At 41.0% G+C, this 16,985-nt stretch overlaps 1 protein-coding gene across 1 annotated transcript in view; it reads right to left on the reverse strand.

Annotated features, from left to right (window-relative positions):
* The window catches only part of GRIN3A (glutamate receptor, ionotropic, N-methyl-D-aspartate 3A), a 48,183-nt gene that overhangs the window by 29,677 nt on the left and 1,521 nt on the right, over positions 1 to 16,985 (reverse strand). Inside the window, exons 2-3 of the mRNA XM_009994867.1 lie at positions 10,908 to 11,512; positions 3,006 to 4,053 (exon numbers count right to left, since the gene is read on the reverse strand). Coding sequence (XP_009993169.1) covers positions 3,006 to 4,053; positions 10,908 to 11,512 — 1,653 coding nt within the window. The remainder of the gene's footprint in view (positions 1 to 3,005; positions 4,054 to 10,907; positions 11,513 to 16,985) is intronic.

Here is a 16,985-nt window from a genome sequence, read left to right on the forward strand (position 1 = left end):
CTGGTTTGTCTTGTGTTACTGGCTGCTCCTCCTTTCAGCAGCCTGATGGTATTTCTATATTCCCTTCTATATCCTTCTTGCATTTAAAGGTCCAACAGAGATACCTCTAATTCTGTAGTTGAGTTTACCCTGTGATTAATGGTTTTACCACTTTCTTTTTCTTTCAGCAACATGGGAGGACCATGTTTCCCTTTGCTGACCTGCAACAAGCAACTGCTGAAACCCTGTACTGCTTGGCCAATTAAACATCACTGTTGTAACATTTTTTTCTAGAAAGGCAAATGCTATTTATTCACACCATATCTAACCTTTTTTTTTTTTTTTTTTTAGCTAGGAGAGAGAGCACAGATACTAGCAATACTAACTTTATATATCAGGCTTCTCATACTGAAAAAAATCTCTTTTTTTTTATTTTCCCCAACATGCATTCCTTCCTTACTGTCTGCCATCTCAAGTAGGATTTGCTGTTTGTGGCTGCCAGCCTGAAGAAATGGTATGTCTTACATGACCTTGAGAAGGTTGCTTCTCTGGTTTGGGCTTTGTTTTTTAAATACATTTCAAAAGCACAGTGCAAGGGCGTATGTATCCCAAAAGCAGTAGGAGAATGTTTAGAAGCATATTTAAATTTAAAAGATTATTTCTGCATCCTGCTGCCTTCTTTTTGAAATGAGTCTCCACCTGTGAAAATAAAGAGATAAGCAAATCTGGAAAAAACCCCATATAATATTTAAATCAGGTAAAAAATTATTTACAGAACTAACTAAAAAGTGGTGCATGTACCTCTGCAATTGCTGTGCCCCAATAATTTATTAAGCCTAAGCTTTATGTTTTAGAGAGAACTTTGAAATTGCACAGCTCATCTTTGTGTGAGGAAAGGTTAAACCAGGACATTTTCTATTATAACTGCCCTTACAGACGAAGACTTTGGAGGCAAATGCATTAATGGAATGTATGAAACTATTTGGTAGTTCACTTAACAGCAGGCAATCCTCTTCCATGAAATCCACCTTGTCTTATTCCCACACTGGAAACAGTTAACTACTCAGAAGCTTAGATGTTGTCCATGAAGCACGGAATACCTGCCTAGGAAAGGCCAGTAATGCCACTAATTTAACGGTATCACTGCAGTTACTAAACATGCGTCCTTGGTTCTTCTGTTCAAGACTAAGACCCACGTTTGCAACACCTCATACACTTCACTACCCTGCACTCCATTTTGTAACCCCACAGCCAAGCTTTACAGCACAGCTTTGAAACATTTTAATTTTCCTGCAACTGCAGAAATTTCCCAATACCTGTCTTAGGAACTCTATGTGTGGTCACAATAATTATGCAGAAAAATAGAATATAATCTGATGCAATTTATTTGATGGATTAGGTAATGACCATGCAAAGAATTGAGGCCTAACACTTTCAAGACAATATTCTAGCTCATACAATGACTGTAAAGAAGATATGCCTGAAGCTGGAGAAATTCAGCCAAAATCTCTCATTTTCTTCTTCAGAATGCTTCAGATAAAACAAATACATCATTCCTGGACTTTTGTGGTTTAAATTGATGAAGTTATTGATGCAGTATTTATGATTTTTTATGTTTTGTTTTTTTTTTTCCCGGGAGGGAAAGGACAGATTATTAGCAGCAATTCAGCAATGGGTTTTAAGTCATAAATAAATTTTAGAATACCTCAGGCAAATCCTAAAAAGTATTGGTCTTTGTTTAATTATTTTTTTTGTAGAAACAATCTAAACAACATTGGAGGAAGTGAGTCATAAGTTGTACTCACAAAGTCAAAACTGTATGGCCATTAGTCTGAATGCAAGGTTTTACTAATATAACAGATGGAGCTTGTTCTTTGCTGTCTGGAGGGACATTTGCAACCTTTCTTTACACAATTTATGGAAGGAAAATAAATGTTCAGTTCTTGAGTTCTTAAAATGACTTTTTCCAGAGATGCAGTGTTCTATCAGTTCAGTCACCCAAGACAAACTGGAGGTAGATGGTTTCAAAGCCATGTTTCAGCAGTTAGGTTACAGTATAAAACGGACAATACAATTACACCTCCATTGGAGAAAGTGCCAAACTAAACAGGGAAATCTGCTCTTGCCACCCTTGTCCCCTACACTGACTGACACACAAAGAGGATGGTGCCTGGCACCTGCAGACATGTATTCTCTCTACAAACCATTCTGCATGTACTGAGTGGCAAATAAAATCAGAAGAGTCTTGTGAAATTACTGGACTTAAATTCTAACTGAGGATCCCTTCATCACTTGGGAGTGGGAGAGACAGTGGGTGGAGGCAGTCCTGCTTCTACATTTTTCCCTCGTCTTACCAAAAATGATGAGGAAGTCTGAGCTATTTGCAAACTGGTTGTCTGCAACCTAATTTATCTCCTCCTATGGTTCTCCAGCAGAAACAAAGTTGCAAATAAATTGTTTGACTACTTGTAAAGTGAATTCCACTGTTTTCATGCATAACGTAGGATTTAAAAAAACATTTCAGTTCTGCTCCATTTCATTCAGAATTTTTTGGGAATTCTGCTTTTGAAAGCACCATTATGGCCTGTGAAATACTGGCAAAATACTACCTAGAACCTCAGTGGGTTTGTCTGCATGCTGTGTGGTTGGTTTGTCTGAGGACATCTCAGCATGACCCAGATAATCCAATTGATCAAAAATCTACAGCTAAAGGGTCTTCAGATCTGAAACCTGTCCCTTAATCTGCATGTGGAAGCCAATTTTCTTCTTGGTACTGGGCAACAACAAAATCGTTCACTCCCCTCTTCACCCTCAGTCTTTTAATTCTCCTCCTAGACGTCTACGTTTGAAGATCCTCTCACTGAACTCTCCTACTGAAGTGCCATCAGATGGTGACTAATTGTAGTGCAACTGCTGTTTGTCATGCAGGTTTCTTTCTGATTATATTAGAAACCATAAATTATGAAGCAGTAATTTTTTTCTTGGAACAGGGAAAGGCAGAGTTAATAACAACAGGCACGCTTTACCTTTGGGTCATGTATTCCAGAGAGCTCTTCATAGATCTTCTCTCCCACCATGACAGCAGCTAGGTTGGCTGTGTATGTGGACAAACAAAAGAGGCAGAAAATAGCCCAGAGATTCATTAAAAACCTTCCAGTCCAGCACTTGGGGGGTTTGATGGCAGCTGTTCTTCCAAACAAGATTGAATAGCACACATTCAGGGCAGATGAGAAAGAGAATACTTTTTTCCTATTCCTTCCCTTGGGGGTCATCCCAAAAGGACTTTTCCACTCATATAAGGTGAGAAATATAGCTGTGATGTGGAGAGCAACAAATATCCCCAGCCACATAGTCCAGTGAAGTGGCCACATAAAGGCTCCAATAGGAGCTGCTGTGTCTTTGGTCCTCACCAAGATGCCCAAGCTGGTTGAAAAGAAAGGGCTGGTGAAATCAATTACTTGGCTGCGGGCAGTGTTAATGCTAAAGGATGTCACTGCCATGTGAGCTGTGCCAGCTAGAAGGTCTCCCACCAGCCCTGTCCAGTGGCCGTTCTTCCAGGCTCCGTATTTTCCATCACCAACAATGTACAGGTCAAAATCAAAATTCATATCCTCAGCCAGCTTCTCCAGCAGATCAATGCAGTAGCCGTAGCAGCACTTCTTCAGCTCAATAGGGACAGTGTCATTCCCTCCTTGAAGGGTCTCAAACAGGCTGTCCAGCACAGCTGAATCATTGGTCAAAGGATCCAGGCACAACTGTCCTGCTGGGCAAAGACCTTCATCATCTACATCTCTTGTAAAGACAAATGGGTGCTCAATGAGAGTTACCACTCTCAGATGCAGCCGAGTGGGGTGTTGCAAGTGGTTTTTATGTCTCTGGGCCTGTTCTGGCCATATCCCATAGTCCATTACTATCTTTCCTTCTTGCCAGCTCCCCAGACGAGTCCACATTGGGTTCCCAACAGGGTCATGCTGCAGATTCCAGATGAATAAGTTGTTTTCTGAGCTGATAATGGAGGAGCCTTTCACCTTAATGTGGCCACTGAGACCATCAAAAGTTGTGTTGGCTAAAAACCTGTTGGAAGGAGAAAGCAGAGTAATCAGAAGCAGACAACTGCAGTCATCAAGTTAAAAGCATTTGCAGACACCATATATTTGTGTTTAACAAAACAGACTGGCAATGTTGTTGAACCTGTGGATCATTAATAGCTTTCCTACGGTATGGTGAAAAAGCCGCTTAATTTACTACTACAGTACTTGGGAATAATGTCCTACATATCTTATCTAATATAAGTGAAAACTCTTCAGCAAAGATATAATTTTTATTTAGTAGAAAAAAATGAGTAAGAGAACACTATTTTTGTTACCTTTGCCTCATGAACTAATGAAACATAGGTAAGTTCTAAGCTGAACTCATCACACCTGTAGTCAGTTTCTTAGACAAAAATGTACGAAAATGGAAGAGTGGAAAAAAATATATGAAATATCCTTTTAAGAAAAATCCTATCAGTAAGATCTAGCTCACATAAGAGGGGTACTGAACTTCTGTCAAGATCTTTCAAGCACTCTGAATTCAAGAAACCTGGATTCTAAAATGCAAATTTGGCACTGGCAAATCACTGTTAGCCACTTCAGAATGAAGAAAGGGACTCAGTGAGAGATGGTTGCCTCAGGTCAGTCACTTTTAATTCTTACCTAACAAAAACAAAACAAAACAAAAAACAAATCCAAAAGAAGTTTCTTAAAATATCTGCAAAAGCCATGTTCTTAAAAGTGCAATTTTTTACACTGTAGCAGATCTCATGAAGTATGCCAGTTTTGCACTGAATATTTTGCATTGAGATTTCTTGCCTTTACTATCCCAGATATTCACAACAATGTCAGGCATTTCCTTTGTATTGGGTGGCAATGTTTGCTACTAATTATCCTTCCTATATGTTGAATTCCACTTGCTGGAAAGTCATTAGCAGAAAGAGGCTAAAATGACATGGATAAAGGGGCAGTGAACTGAGCAGGAACTAAGTGTTATTTATAAGGAGAAAAACCTTTTTAGTGTAAACATCATAACCAGCTGAACTGCACTTTGGGAATTACAAAGGTGGTTGGCATTTTGCAGGGACCCCACTAAGACTCAGCATGGTGATTCCATTAAAAACAGCTGAGTTAAATTGCTGCTAATGTGGTGTAAGGTGAGTCAGGCACACATTTTTCAGTAAGAGGCATTCAGAAGCCAGACTATTCAGCTGACATGTTAGAATATAACACCTCCTATGTGTTCTGGGAATTTGATGAAAGCATGTATTGGCAGAAGTATAAAAGCTGGGGCTGTCATTCCACCTCAATCAGCAAGCCACAAACTGTAAGTAGTCGTAATTGTTTATCAATAGTTAGAGCAAATAAAAAAATAACCTTAAACTGATTTGAAAAGGATGCATCCACAGGAAGTGTGTTTGCATGCATACTTCTGCCCCATCTCTATCCTCTGTTTTGATGACTTTTGATGATTTTCGATGGAGTTTTAGCAGTTAAATCTCTAGACTGTCTCAAGATCCTATTTGGTTTTGTCCTCAGGGTAAAATTACAAAACTAAATTACACAGTTTTGAGTGTTCTTCTGTATGTGACAGCCTTCTCTGAGGTGGCTTCACAATTCTTTTTATTAATTCTATTTCGAGTAGTTTGAGTTTGGAGAAAGATGATACAACCAATAGTGTCAAAAGCAATTGAGCTGTGTCTGTGTTAACTTGGGCCTGAAAATCATGCCTAAAAATGCACATAGGTGGGGCAGAGGCATAATGTGGTTCTCATTTTTAAAATCCTTTACCACTTAGTCTGGTTGTAGCTAAATGATACCACAGCTTCATTAATCAGTGGTGTCTGCCACTGTTTGACTAGTCCTGTGCCATCTACTCTGTTTTCTCTGTTTGATGGTGTACTTGTGTGTTTGAGTAGGTAAACATTATAAAGACAAAATTTATACGGGAAGGAAATCTTAGGCACTAAATAAAGGTTTGTGTGCCATAAAATTCTGGGGATTTTATCTCTCCTCCTTAATCTTGTAAAAAAATTGTGCAACTTACTCTTTACGAGCCTTGCTGGCCTTGTAGCCATCACTGAGACAGTAACACTAAACCATCCTGGCATGTGTACGTGGGTCTGTGCATAAAACTTTGAAAGAATAGTTTGTCTGGAAAATAGCATTACCAGTTCAGAACAAGCCAAAATCGAGGGAGCAAAGTTCTGGTGAATTTGGCTCCATGTTGGTACCACAGCATGACTTGAATATCAGAATGCTGCTTTGGGAGCAGACGAAGCTACGGAGTAATGAATTAGATTTATTTTCTGTGGGTAGAGTGAGAAGAGTGGAATTCATGCACTGTGTTCACTAACTTTTGTTGTAGAAATAAGTGTGCCCATGAGGGGGAATAGAGCCCTCTGTACCTGTCCTGTGGTTGATTTGTGTAAGAAGTGGTTACCTGAGAGATTTAGTAGCATTTGATTGTATGGCTTTGCTACCTTATTGAGTTAGTGGCTTACTTTTGCAGCTGATCTGCATGCTCACATTTTTGGTAGTGACAGGGCATTAATCAAAATAAATGAGGAAAGCCATGTGGGAGATACATTTTTAACAACACTTTATTTTATACACGAGTGGCTGGGGTGGCTAATAATTTATTTATGCTGCATGCATACATGCCCCTCATGCGGAGGCTTCATGTAAGAACTTCCTTACTCAGTATCTTTAGGAAACAGATAAGAGGATCTGACTATATTATTTAAGCCGGTAATCTCTAGTGTGAATCTCTGGGTATTACAAGATCTGGGTATTGCAATAGACACATTGACAGTATCTCATCAATATCTTTTCAACAGGGCTACTGACAGATCTGTATGGAAAGACAATATGTGCAAATTTCAGAGCGTGAAGGGCCAGATCCTGATAGCTGAATGAATTTCCTTGATGCTATGTCAGTGTATGTGAGCTAATGATCACAGTGATAGGCTGTGATAACTGTGTGAAAGCTTTAGTAGCACCAGTTCAGTTTGACCAATGATTCCAAACGGAGTATTTTGCTCATTTCAGCTTTGTTTTTCATGTGCTTTGTTGTAAGAACTGCTCATTAGAGCTTTAGCAGCACTACCATACTTCAGTGGCGATATCTTTGTAGTACCTTTAGGAATGACTTTATTTTCTTTCAAGCTTGATGGCTTGGTCATTCCCTATCTTTCTTGGGAAGTTTATTGAAGGCAAGAACTAGAGTGGACAAGCAAATAGCAGGCTCCTGAGTCTACCCAAGAAGCAGAGTTAAATCTGTAAGACTAATTAAAGCTGTAGGATAATATGAGGATTTGAAATTTTAATGCCTTGTTCCATCAACAAGGATGGTCCCACGAGCAGGCAGTGATAGATCAGGGAATTGATCTCATTGTAAGAGGAATGAAGGATAGAGACTTTAAAGAGTATAATCTTCAGGGGTTTGTACTTCTATATCCATTTCCCCAGCAATATGGATAAAAGCATACTTTGCCATGGCCCAGACCTTGCTCTTGTTCACAATCACTGTTCTGCTCCTGGGTGACATTTGAGATGCCTGCACAGCCAGTGTGAGAGCAGGGCTGGCAGTGCATACTTTGCCATGGCCCAGACCTTGCTCTTGTTCACAATCACTGTTCTGCTCCTGGGTGACATTTGAGATGCCTGCACAGCCAGTGTGAGTGCAGGGCTGGCAGTGACAGCCCAGGCGTCAGCTGGGCCAGCCTGTGGGACACACTGCAGCCAAGGGGGACAAAGGTCTGTGCCACTGTGCCTTCTCCATCCCCGCCCACCCAGCTCCAAGGCTATGGACCAAGACAGATGGGTTCATTCAGACAGAAAAGCACTACATTAGTAAACAAGCAAGTAGAGCACCAGATGAAAGCTTCATCTGTGGGAACACACGACTCACCGGAAAGAATTCATGCAGTGGACAAGGTTGGTCATGGTGCTTCACACCTGAGAAATCCTTGTACCACTCAGAGTTACTAGTTATGCTGCTAACTCAAATACATCAGGTATTTAACTTACACACTATAAAAACAATCATTCAGGAGAAGGATTTACCTAACCTGTTATTTTGTCTTCAAAAAGGTCCACAAGCTGCTCAGGAAAAAAGGCTAAGCACGTGACCTTTTTTTCCTTTTCTACAATATTGAGTGGAAGGGACAAGAAAATTCATAGATGCAAAACTGCATATTGTCTCCCACAATATAACAAGAGTTACAGCCCTCTCTATTCATGAGAGAACTAATAGTTTTCTATAGAAAACAAGGATGAAGAAATATTTTGCAGGAATATTTTTAAGAGCTTTAATTTTGCTTTCCTTTCTCTTTGTCCCATTTTTAACCCTCCAGAAGTCTGCTTGTAAAACTTCTGTGCTCAAATATTTCTTACTTTAAGAAGCCTCTTGCTGAGTTCTACTTTTCAGGGATTTAGGAATGATCTAGTTAGAATACTCAGAATAGTGAGACAAAACTAATATCCCAAAGCAGTGGTAATATTTCAAACCAGTGCAGTGTTTATTCCCAAGACTTTCTTCACTCTTTGGAAGCAGGAGGCTTTTGACACCTAAGTTATGGATGAGTGCTGACTAAGGACCTATGAGGGTCTCAAATGGTTCTGTTTTGAACAGTTCTGTTACCACATTATGGCAAGGACACACCTCAGATACCATTTCAAAAAAAGTTCCAAACATACAAAAATCTCCCAGAACTTTTATCCTAACTCCATCCAACAAAATCCATAGGCTGAAAACCAGGTGTGATGGGGAGAGAGCATTCAACAGTCACTGAATCTAAAACAGCTGATGAATCCACATACTTACCAAGGTCCTGTTAGTTTGTTTCCAGAAAGAACCATGCAATTTTTCTTCTCATATCTTCAAACCCAAATTTCAAGGTGTGAATCCCCATGTGGATTTGGGAGTAACTCCAGCATAGTGACATGCAGTGGTCTACAGCAATAGTTTAGCAGAAGCTGAAAAAGAAGCCTCCTGCAGCAACCAACTAAGAGAGCACTTGATATTTCTGTGTGTTCTCACCAGCAGCAGAGGTGTCTGAGGTAGTTGAGGTCCATCTTGAGGTAGCTTTACCTCTGTGCGTGGGAAGATTATGGAACTGATCCTCCTACAAGACATGCTAAGGCACATGGAGGATAGGGAGGTGATTCAAGACAAGCTTTACCAAGGGCAAATCCTGCCTGACCAAACTAGTGGCTTTCTACAACAAAGTGACTACATCAGATGATCAGGGAAAAGCAGTGGATGTTTTCTATCTGGACTTCTGCAAGGCCTGTGACACAGTCCCCCACAACATCCTTCTCACTCAGTTGGAGAGATATGGGCTTGATGGGTGGACTGTTCAGTGGATAAGGAACTGGCTGGATGGTCACATCCAGAGGGTAGTGGTTAATGGCTCTAAGTCCAAATGAAAAACAGTGACAAGTGGTGTCTCTCAGGGGTCGGTACTGGGACCAGAATTCTTTAATATCTTCATTAATGATATTGACAGTGGCATTGAGAGCACCCTCAGCAAGTTTGGTGATGACACCAAGCTGGGTGGTGCAGCTAATATGTCAAAGGGACAGGATACTATCCAGAGGTACGTGGACAAGCTGGAGAAGTGGGACCAGGTGAAACTCATGAGGTTCAACAAGGCCAAGTGCAGGGTCCTGGGCCAAGGTAACCCATGATGTGACTGGAGGAGATCACACTGGAGAGCAGCCCTGTGGAAAAGGACCTGGGGGTACTAGTGGATCAAAAGCTGGACATGAGCCACCAATGTGCAGTTGCAGCCCAGAAGGTCAACTCCATCCTGGGCTGTATGACAAGAAGTACATCCAGCAGATGGAGAGAGGTGATTCTGCCCCTTGACTCTGCCCTGGTGTGACCTCACCTAGAATTCTGCATCCAGCTCTGGTGCCCCCAACACAGGAAAGATGTGGATCTGTTGGAACATGTCCAGAGAAGGGCCACGAAAATGATCTGAAGGCTGGAGCAGCTCTCTTATGGGGACAGGCTGAGGGAGTTGGGGTTGTTCAGCCTGAAGAAGAGAAGGCTCCAGGGGAACCTTGTAGCAACCTTCCAATACCTGAAAGGGGCCTGCAAGAAGGCTGGGGAAGAACTGTTCACAAGAGCATGTAACGACAGGACAAGGGATAATGGTTTTAAGCTAAAGAAGGGTAGATTTAGGTTGGACATAGGAAAAAGTTGTTTAATATGAGCTGTGGAACAGGCTGCCCAGAGAATATGTGGCTGCCCCGTCCCTGGAGGGGTTCAAGGCCAGGCTGGATGGGGCTCTGACAAGCCTGATCTAGTGGGCGACATCCCTGCACATGCGGGGGAGTTCGAACTTGATCTTCCAACTCTAACCATTCTACGATTCTATGATTTTCTCTGTTTCTTCTCCATGGAAGTATACTGGCAAGGGCTACACACCTGCTCTTATGCTCTCTGGTTGCTTTGGTAGCACAAATACACTTTCTTTTTTTTTTTTTGTATTCTCTCAGGTTATCTCAGAGAATCTGACCCCAGTCCTGCCATTTCCCTCTCACATGCATAAACACAACTACAAGATATTTTCAGAGCATAGTCTGTAACCCAGCCTATGTTTACTATGTGACCTCTACTTCTGTGGAACAGTGTCTTCTTCTACAGCTGGTTTAATCTCCCTCTGTGGCTAAGTTGGTGTCATTATTTGCCCAGAAGTAATGAAGCAGGAGGAAATGCTGAAACAAATGTATGAGGGAGGGTTAGCAGAATGTTCACTAAGCCACCAGGAACGGCAGGGAGGTTAACTGTTTTTCTTGTATAACACAAGTATTAGATACAAAAGAAGAAGAAAAGAAAAAAAAAAAAAAAAAAAAAAAAAAAAAAAAAAAAAAGAAAAAACTTACTTTGACAAATACTGCCCAGAAGTGATATTTCTTTCATCTGTGTCCATGCAATTCATTGTGCTCGGAATAAGAGCTAGTTCAGGTTGAATCATGGTGGCTGCTGCTACAGCTCTTGCTACCAGCTCCATTGCATCCTGCACATAATGTTCAAAGACTGACTGTGTTGTCTTGCCATGAGCAATGAGACCAAGTGGCAAGCCTTCTGTCCTCAGTTCTTCCACGTTCTGTGAATCCCCAATAATCCAGTGAAGTTCTGGAGGCATCACACCAAACTGGGTGGTTATTTCAAAAATCCTCCGTGTTTTTTCCATATCACATCCAAACATCACCATGGTAGATGTTGTGTCTTTGATGCTCTCCAGGTAAAAGTGTAAGTAGTTCAGAAGGTCACTGGTTGCAGTGAGGTTTGCTGTGATGTTTATAATGGAGCCCAGGTGGAACTTGGAACTCTGTTGTGTGAGGAAGAGAAAATCTGTGATGTTCCACTCCTCCTGGCATAGCATCAGGCTGAAATTATACCAGTTGTTCATTGCAAGGATCGAGAAGGTGATGTCAGCATCAGAACTCAGTGAGTTTTCTAAACTCATCTGCAGGTGAAGAGGATTCTGTAAATAAAAAGATGACGGCAACTGATCAGAAATATTCTGGACATAAAGTTAACGAGTTTGCTTAATTTTTAGCTACTTGTTTGGTGCCAAGTAATCACCTGTCAACCAAGAGAACTGTGTGGGAAACGGGCAACGTACACACACACCCAGCTTAAAGGAACTGTGATTCATGGGCTTCCTCAGCTAGAGTTCGAGTCAACTTCACTAGTTACTACCAAGAATTTGCATTTCTTTCATTCCACTTGTACTTTTGGATTTCTTGGCATTCTCTAGCAAAGACCTTCCTGCTCTTCTAAGAGGGATATGAGAAGGTGTGGCCTTACTGTTCAGGTTCAGCCCTAGTGTTAATGTTCAAATTCAATGGATGCTGACAAGTTCTTTGGTGAACAGAAAAATAAATAGGAACCTGAGTCCTTTTTATTGTCTCTCTGTTTTGTTTTGGTGGCTGTTTTTGGTAGTTGGGGGCTTTTCTACACAGGTACATGAGCAGCCTAATTAAACAGATCACAGTCTATAATCAATGCACATCATATACTGCCAATAAAACAAGAGAAAATTGATTCTTTGGCAAGAGACAAAGTACTGAATGTACCAAAGACTAAGATTTGCAGACTTTTATTTCTGAGCTGGAAAATATTTCAATAAATAAACATTCCATACTAATTTTTTCCACGTCATTGATGATCTAACAGAACTTTACCCGCTTCCTTAGCCAACACCATTGCCTTTGGCTTTACCTTTTCCAGAAAGGGAGGAAGTATGTGAGGCTAATTCATCTCTTCTCCTAAGGTAAGTATTTCTTCCTTTCTTATAATTTGATCCATAAATACTTTTCCCATACTCTTATTCCTCCTGCTTCCCCGGTCCCAAAAATAAAGTTAACTTTTATCTACCAATTTAAAAAGGAAGAAAAAAAAAAAAAGAAGAATCCAAGCAATTTCTGGTATTTTGCTACAAAATAATTCTCTGCTCTACCAAAATGCTTCTATCAGGGCTTCAACTAGCACACTACCTACTGTTCCAGCTTTTGGTTTCAGCTAAGAACTTGACAGTCTTCAGTGTAGCTTTACTAAAAAGGTTATTTTACTTTATCCTGGTGTTTCCTTCCAGCCATGAGACTGCTCAAACCTGAGTTATTGATGCCAGTTTGAATGCACCATTTGGTTTGTGAGATCTTTGTTGTGACTTCAATGTTTGTCTGTGTTCAAGACCCGTCAAATTAAATCTTATCCTACACAGGTACTTACGTGTTATATCTATATCCATTCTTAAGTTACTGAACACTTAAGGTCTGTTCTCAATTATTTTATATTTTAAGTAGTTAACATGTATTACATATGAGGGATCAGACCTTTACTGTGTTTAAAATTGGTAAAAAATGCTGTGATTCTTATTTTTAAAGTATTTTACTGCTCATTACAGGCTCCAGTTTGTATGGATATTAGAAATTGTGAATCTGGAATATATGATAATCTATTTGCACTAGTTTCACTAAAATAAGTTTCCAGGCTTTCCAATACAGTCATAAGAGGTAGAATGAGAAAAAAAAAAAGACAAAATCCAACCTGAAAAGTTAAACATCATTTATAAGCAGCAAGCTTTGATTGTGTTAATTTGCAGTTAACTCATACTTAACTCATAATCTGTTTTCCAGAGCAGATAATCTAAATTCAGACCTCGATAAAGATGCTCTCAGCTCTTTTTGCCATCTCTTGGTTTTGGTATCTGTGGCCTTTTTTTTTCACAGGCACATGAATAAGCTAATTATAGAGATCACTGCCCACAATCAATGCACATCATGTACTGCCAATAAGACATGAGAAAACTGACTCTTTGATAAAGGACAATTCCTGAATGTACAAGAAGCTAAGCTGTGCAGACTGTGAATTCTAGGCTGGAAAACATTGCCTACTAATTAAAATACATTATTAGTTAAGAAAAAAAAAAGTATTTGTGCATAATACCAGGGCTTGGGAAGCTTATTTTAACAAATTAGTCTCTGCAAACTGAATCATAACCAACTTTTTCTTCTGAGGTTATGATGTGATCTAGTTTGTCAACTCAATCTAGTTAACTCTAGTTTGTCTCTCACTGCAAATAGGAGGGAGTAAGAAAGATTTTCCTCCTGTCATCTGTCCAAGATCAAGTAAAATGACGAACACTTTTTACATGATGATCTGCCTCCAACCAGAAATACTTTGCAAGCCTATTGGCTTACTTGAGTGTTAGAGAAGAAATGAGTTATTCAGCATACACAGAACATTTTGCACATCTAAATGGTAGCACACAGCCTGACCATATCTGCATGAGGAAGATTAAATGTCTTCAGAATATTCAGAAGTGTGGGTCCTAGCACATTTTGGGGTTCACTCCCTGTAGGCAGCACAGGATCTGGCTCTCTATTTTACCTATCAGGTTTAGATCTCTGAAGAACTCTAAATCCTTACGTGCTTATGCAGTTTCACATATGCAAGATGCTTCTCACATATGTTTCTGGTTGGCTACAGCACAGTTCTCCTAGTATTAAAACACTGACTACACAAAATAAACATCCATGAAACATCAAAATTGCTGGCCACTTCACTGCCCTCAGAGCAAACATTGCACCAAGCACTCATAGTACAGAGAAACTGAAACTGCCTTGGGGCCAGAAAACAGGACACAACTTTACTCAGCAGGCCAGGTAGAGGGTATTTCCGTCAGGTTTGGTGATCTTGCATGCTGGGCTGGACTCTCCTACAGCAGCACAGCTACAGGCTCAGTGCTCAGGATCTGGTGGTGGTCCCTGTCTCACCTGGATGTGTGAACCTGGTCAAACAGACTGTTTGTGTATTGTGACACTGCTCTTCCACCAAGTGGGATGGATTTGGGATAACCTGGCTTAGTCTGGGCCTGTGTTTAAAAGTGCTTCCTGGCACATGGCCATTTGTTTCAGCTGGCACTTTCAAGAGCCCACAGGTGAATCCACACGAGCATTTATCACCCCTGTGGTTTATTAGTTGCTAAATTCCCTGCTAATGTGCTTGAAAGCTAAATGTTCAGCCCTGAAAAAGTAGGAAACGTGAGACTCCTTTATTAAGTGCACTGGGACTGCAAACCTGTCTTCAGAATTGCATACATAAAATTCAGGCAGTAGGTGTTTGTCTTCTGCTTAACCTCCAGCTGATTTTACACCATGCAACCACCCCTGTAGACACTGGGGAGGAACAGCAGTTAATGTTTGCTTTGCACTGAGACTGAGGGAAGGGGATACTTGATAGGCCACCATCTGTCATAGCTCAACCAAGAACTCTCTCCAGCCTCATCTAGTGAGTGGTTAGAAGACTTTACCAGTTTATACGCAAAATAAGATCCTTTTAGGAAAGAATGTGGAGATGTTTGGATTTAATAACATCTTAATTTTATTTTGAAATGTTTATTTGTCATTTGTAGGATGCAGTTGGAAAATACAGACCCTGAAAAAATTACACAAAGTCACACATCAGTTCACATTCTTTGATATTATAATGTTCGTAACGGTTTCATGTATTTTTCTTGATTCATCTGTCTTTAAAAGAAACAATTACTGCTTTTTAATGAGGAACTTCTGAAAATTGTTTAGTCAGTCACACAGTAGCAATCACTGGAACTGCATAAATTTGTAACAAAGGCTTTTGACAACTTATATGATAGTTTAGATGCATATAACTTTGTTCTTCTCATGGAGAAGACTTATGACACAGTATTAGGGAATTGAACTGTGCCCACCCATCCTTATTCCAATTCTTATGCAAAGTACCACATTACCTCATTTCAGAGATTAGTAAAGTTTGACTATTTCAGTTAAACTGTCCATTAAACCAGGTTTTACATGGTAAAGAACTATGATGGTTTGGTTTGGGGGCTTTTTGGTAGTGGGGGAAGGGCCCCAGGAGTGGCTCAGGTAAGAAGCTGAGAAGCTCCCCCTGCTCCAAACCCAGCCAAGGAATCATTAGAGGGACAGTGGATGCACCTCAGTGACTGACAGATGAAAGAACTGAGAGAACACCTGAGCAGGGGAAGCAGTGGAGGAAAGAGCTGATCTGGAGGGGCAGAGTGGTGCTGGTGGTTGGTGAGGAAGGGGCAGAAGGTGCCCAAGCAGAAGTTTCCCTGCAGTCCATGGCCAGATGGCAGCTGTGCCCCTGCACTCCTGGAGGAACGTGGTGGAACATTCCCTGGAGGTGCCAGGAGGGGTGAGCTTGGCCACTGGACTTGGATTTTGTGGCCAGAGGATTTGCTGCCAGTGGACTCTGATTGTGCAGCTTTGGAAGCCCCCGGAGCCAGGGGAGGTGCCTGTTCCCTGAGCAGCCCGTGACTCTGTGGGAAGCCCAGGCTGGAGCAGCTCCGGGCCTAGTGGGAAGGACTCATGAAGGAGAGGTTCCTGGAGGACTCTCTGCCATGGGAGGGACCCCGTGGGGAAGCAGGGCAGGACTGTAAGGAATCCTTCTTCCTGAGGAGGAAGGAGCAGCAGGAACCACCAGCCTGTGACCTGACTCTAAACCCCATCCCCCTGCTCTGTGTGTGTCTGTGTCCTGTGTGTGTGTGTGATTAGTGTGAAATTAAATCATTATTTTTTTCCCCAAGGTGAGTCTGTTTTGCCCGGGACCTTAATCAGTGAAGATCCCTCCTTAACCCATGAACTTCTAGTTGGCTTTTGTCCTCCCCATCCCAGTGTGTGCGTGGGGGGAGGTCGGGGAAGAGTTGAGTGAGTGGCCATGTGGCTGGTTCTTTGCTGTCATGTTAGGTCCAAGCCACAACAAGAACAGACCTAGAATCCTTAATTTCTGACTAATTGCCTTCAGATCAGATACCAGCAGTCTTTCCACCAATTTTTAGTGGGCTTTGGACAAAGTAATTCATGGAATATTAAGCTTTACATGGTCTGATGTGTTAATCCTTGTGTATCAGCAGAGGCTCTACCTACTTATTTGCTTTTTGCTATCCCAGCCAGAGCAGTTTTACAGTTTCATTGCCCAAGACACCTGAGAGAGCAGGTTCATTTAACTGAAACATGATTTGCATTTCATTAATGCAGTATCTTTCAAGCCTCTGTTTCAGTAGCCTGGAGACCCATCCTCAGCCCTTGTAAATCCCATGAGCACGAATGCCTGGAGCAGCCTGGACTTATACTCTGAAGGATCTGGCTATTCATCTCTTCAACTAAATTTGTAATGCTAATTAGGCATGGTCACAGTGACATTTTATTTGACATTATGATAGCCTCATTAGGAGAATTAAAAGCATGTATGTGAATATTCTTTTAAATAATACACAGAAAGTATTTTTCCCTTTTGACTCCTGGGGGAAAGGCAATGGTCTAATATAGATTTATTATAACAAAAACAAAAGGGAAAACAGGCTATATTACTGTATCAGAAAAAGCTCCAACAAAGAGGAAAAAAAAAAAAAAAAAAAAAAAAACAAGGACTATTGAATACAAGGGCAAACTTGC

Source organism: Chaetura pelagica, unplaced genomic scaffold (genome assembly GCF_000747805.2).
Source record: "Chaetura pelagica isolate M959 unplaced genomic scaffold, ChaPel_1.0 scaffold340, whole genome shotgun sequence".
Taxonomy (NCBI): Eukaryota; Metazoa; Chordata; class Aves; order Apodiformes; family Apodidae; genus Chaetura; species Chaetura pelagica.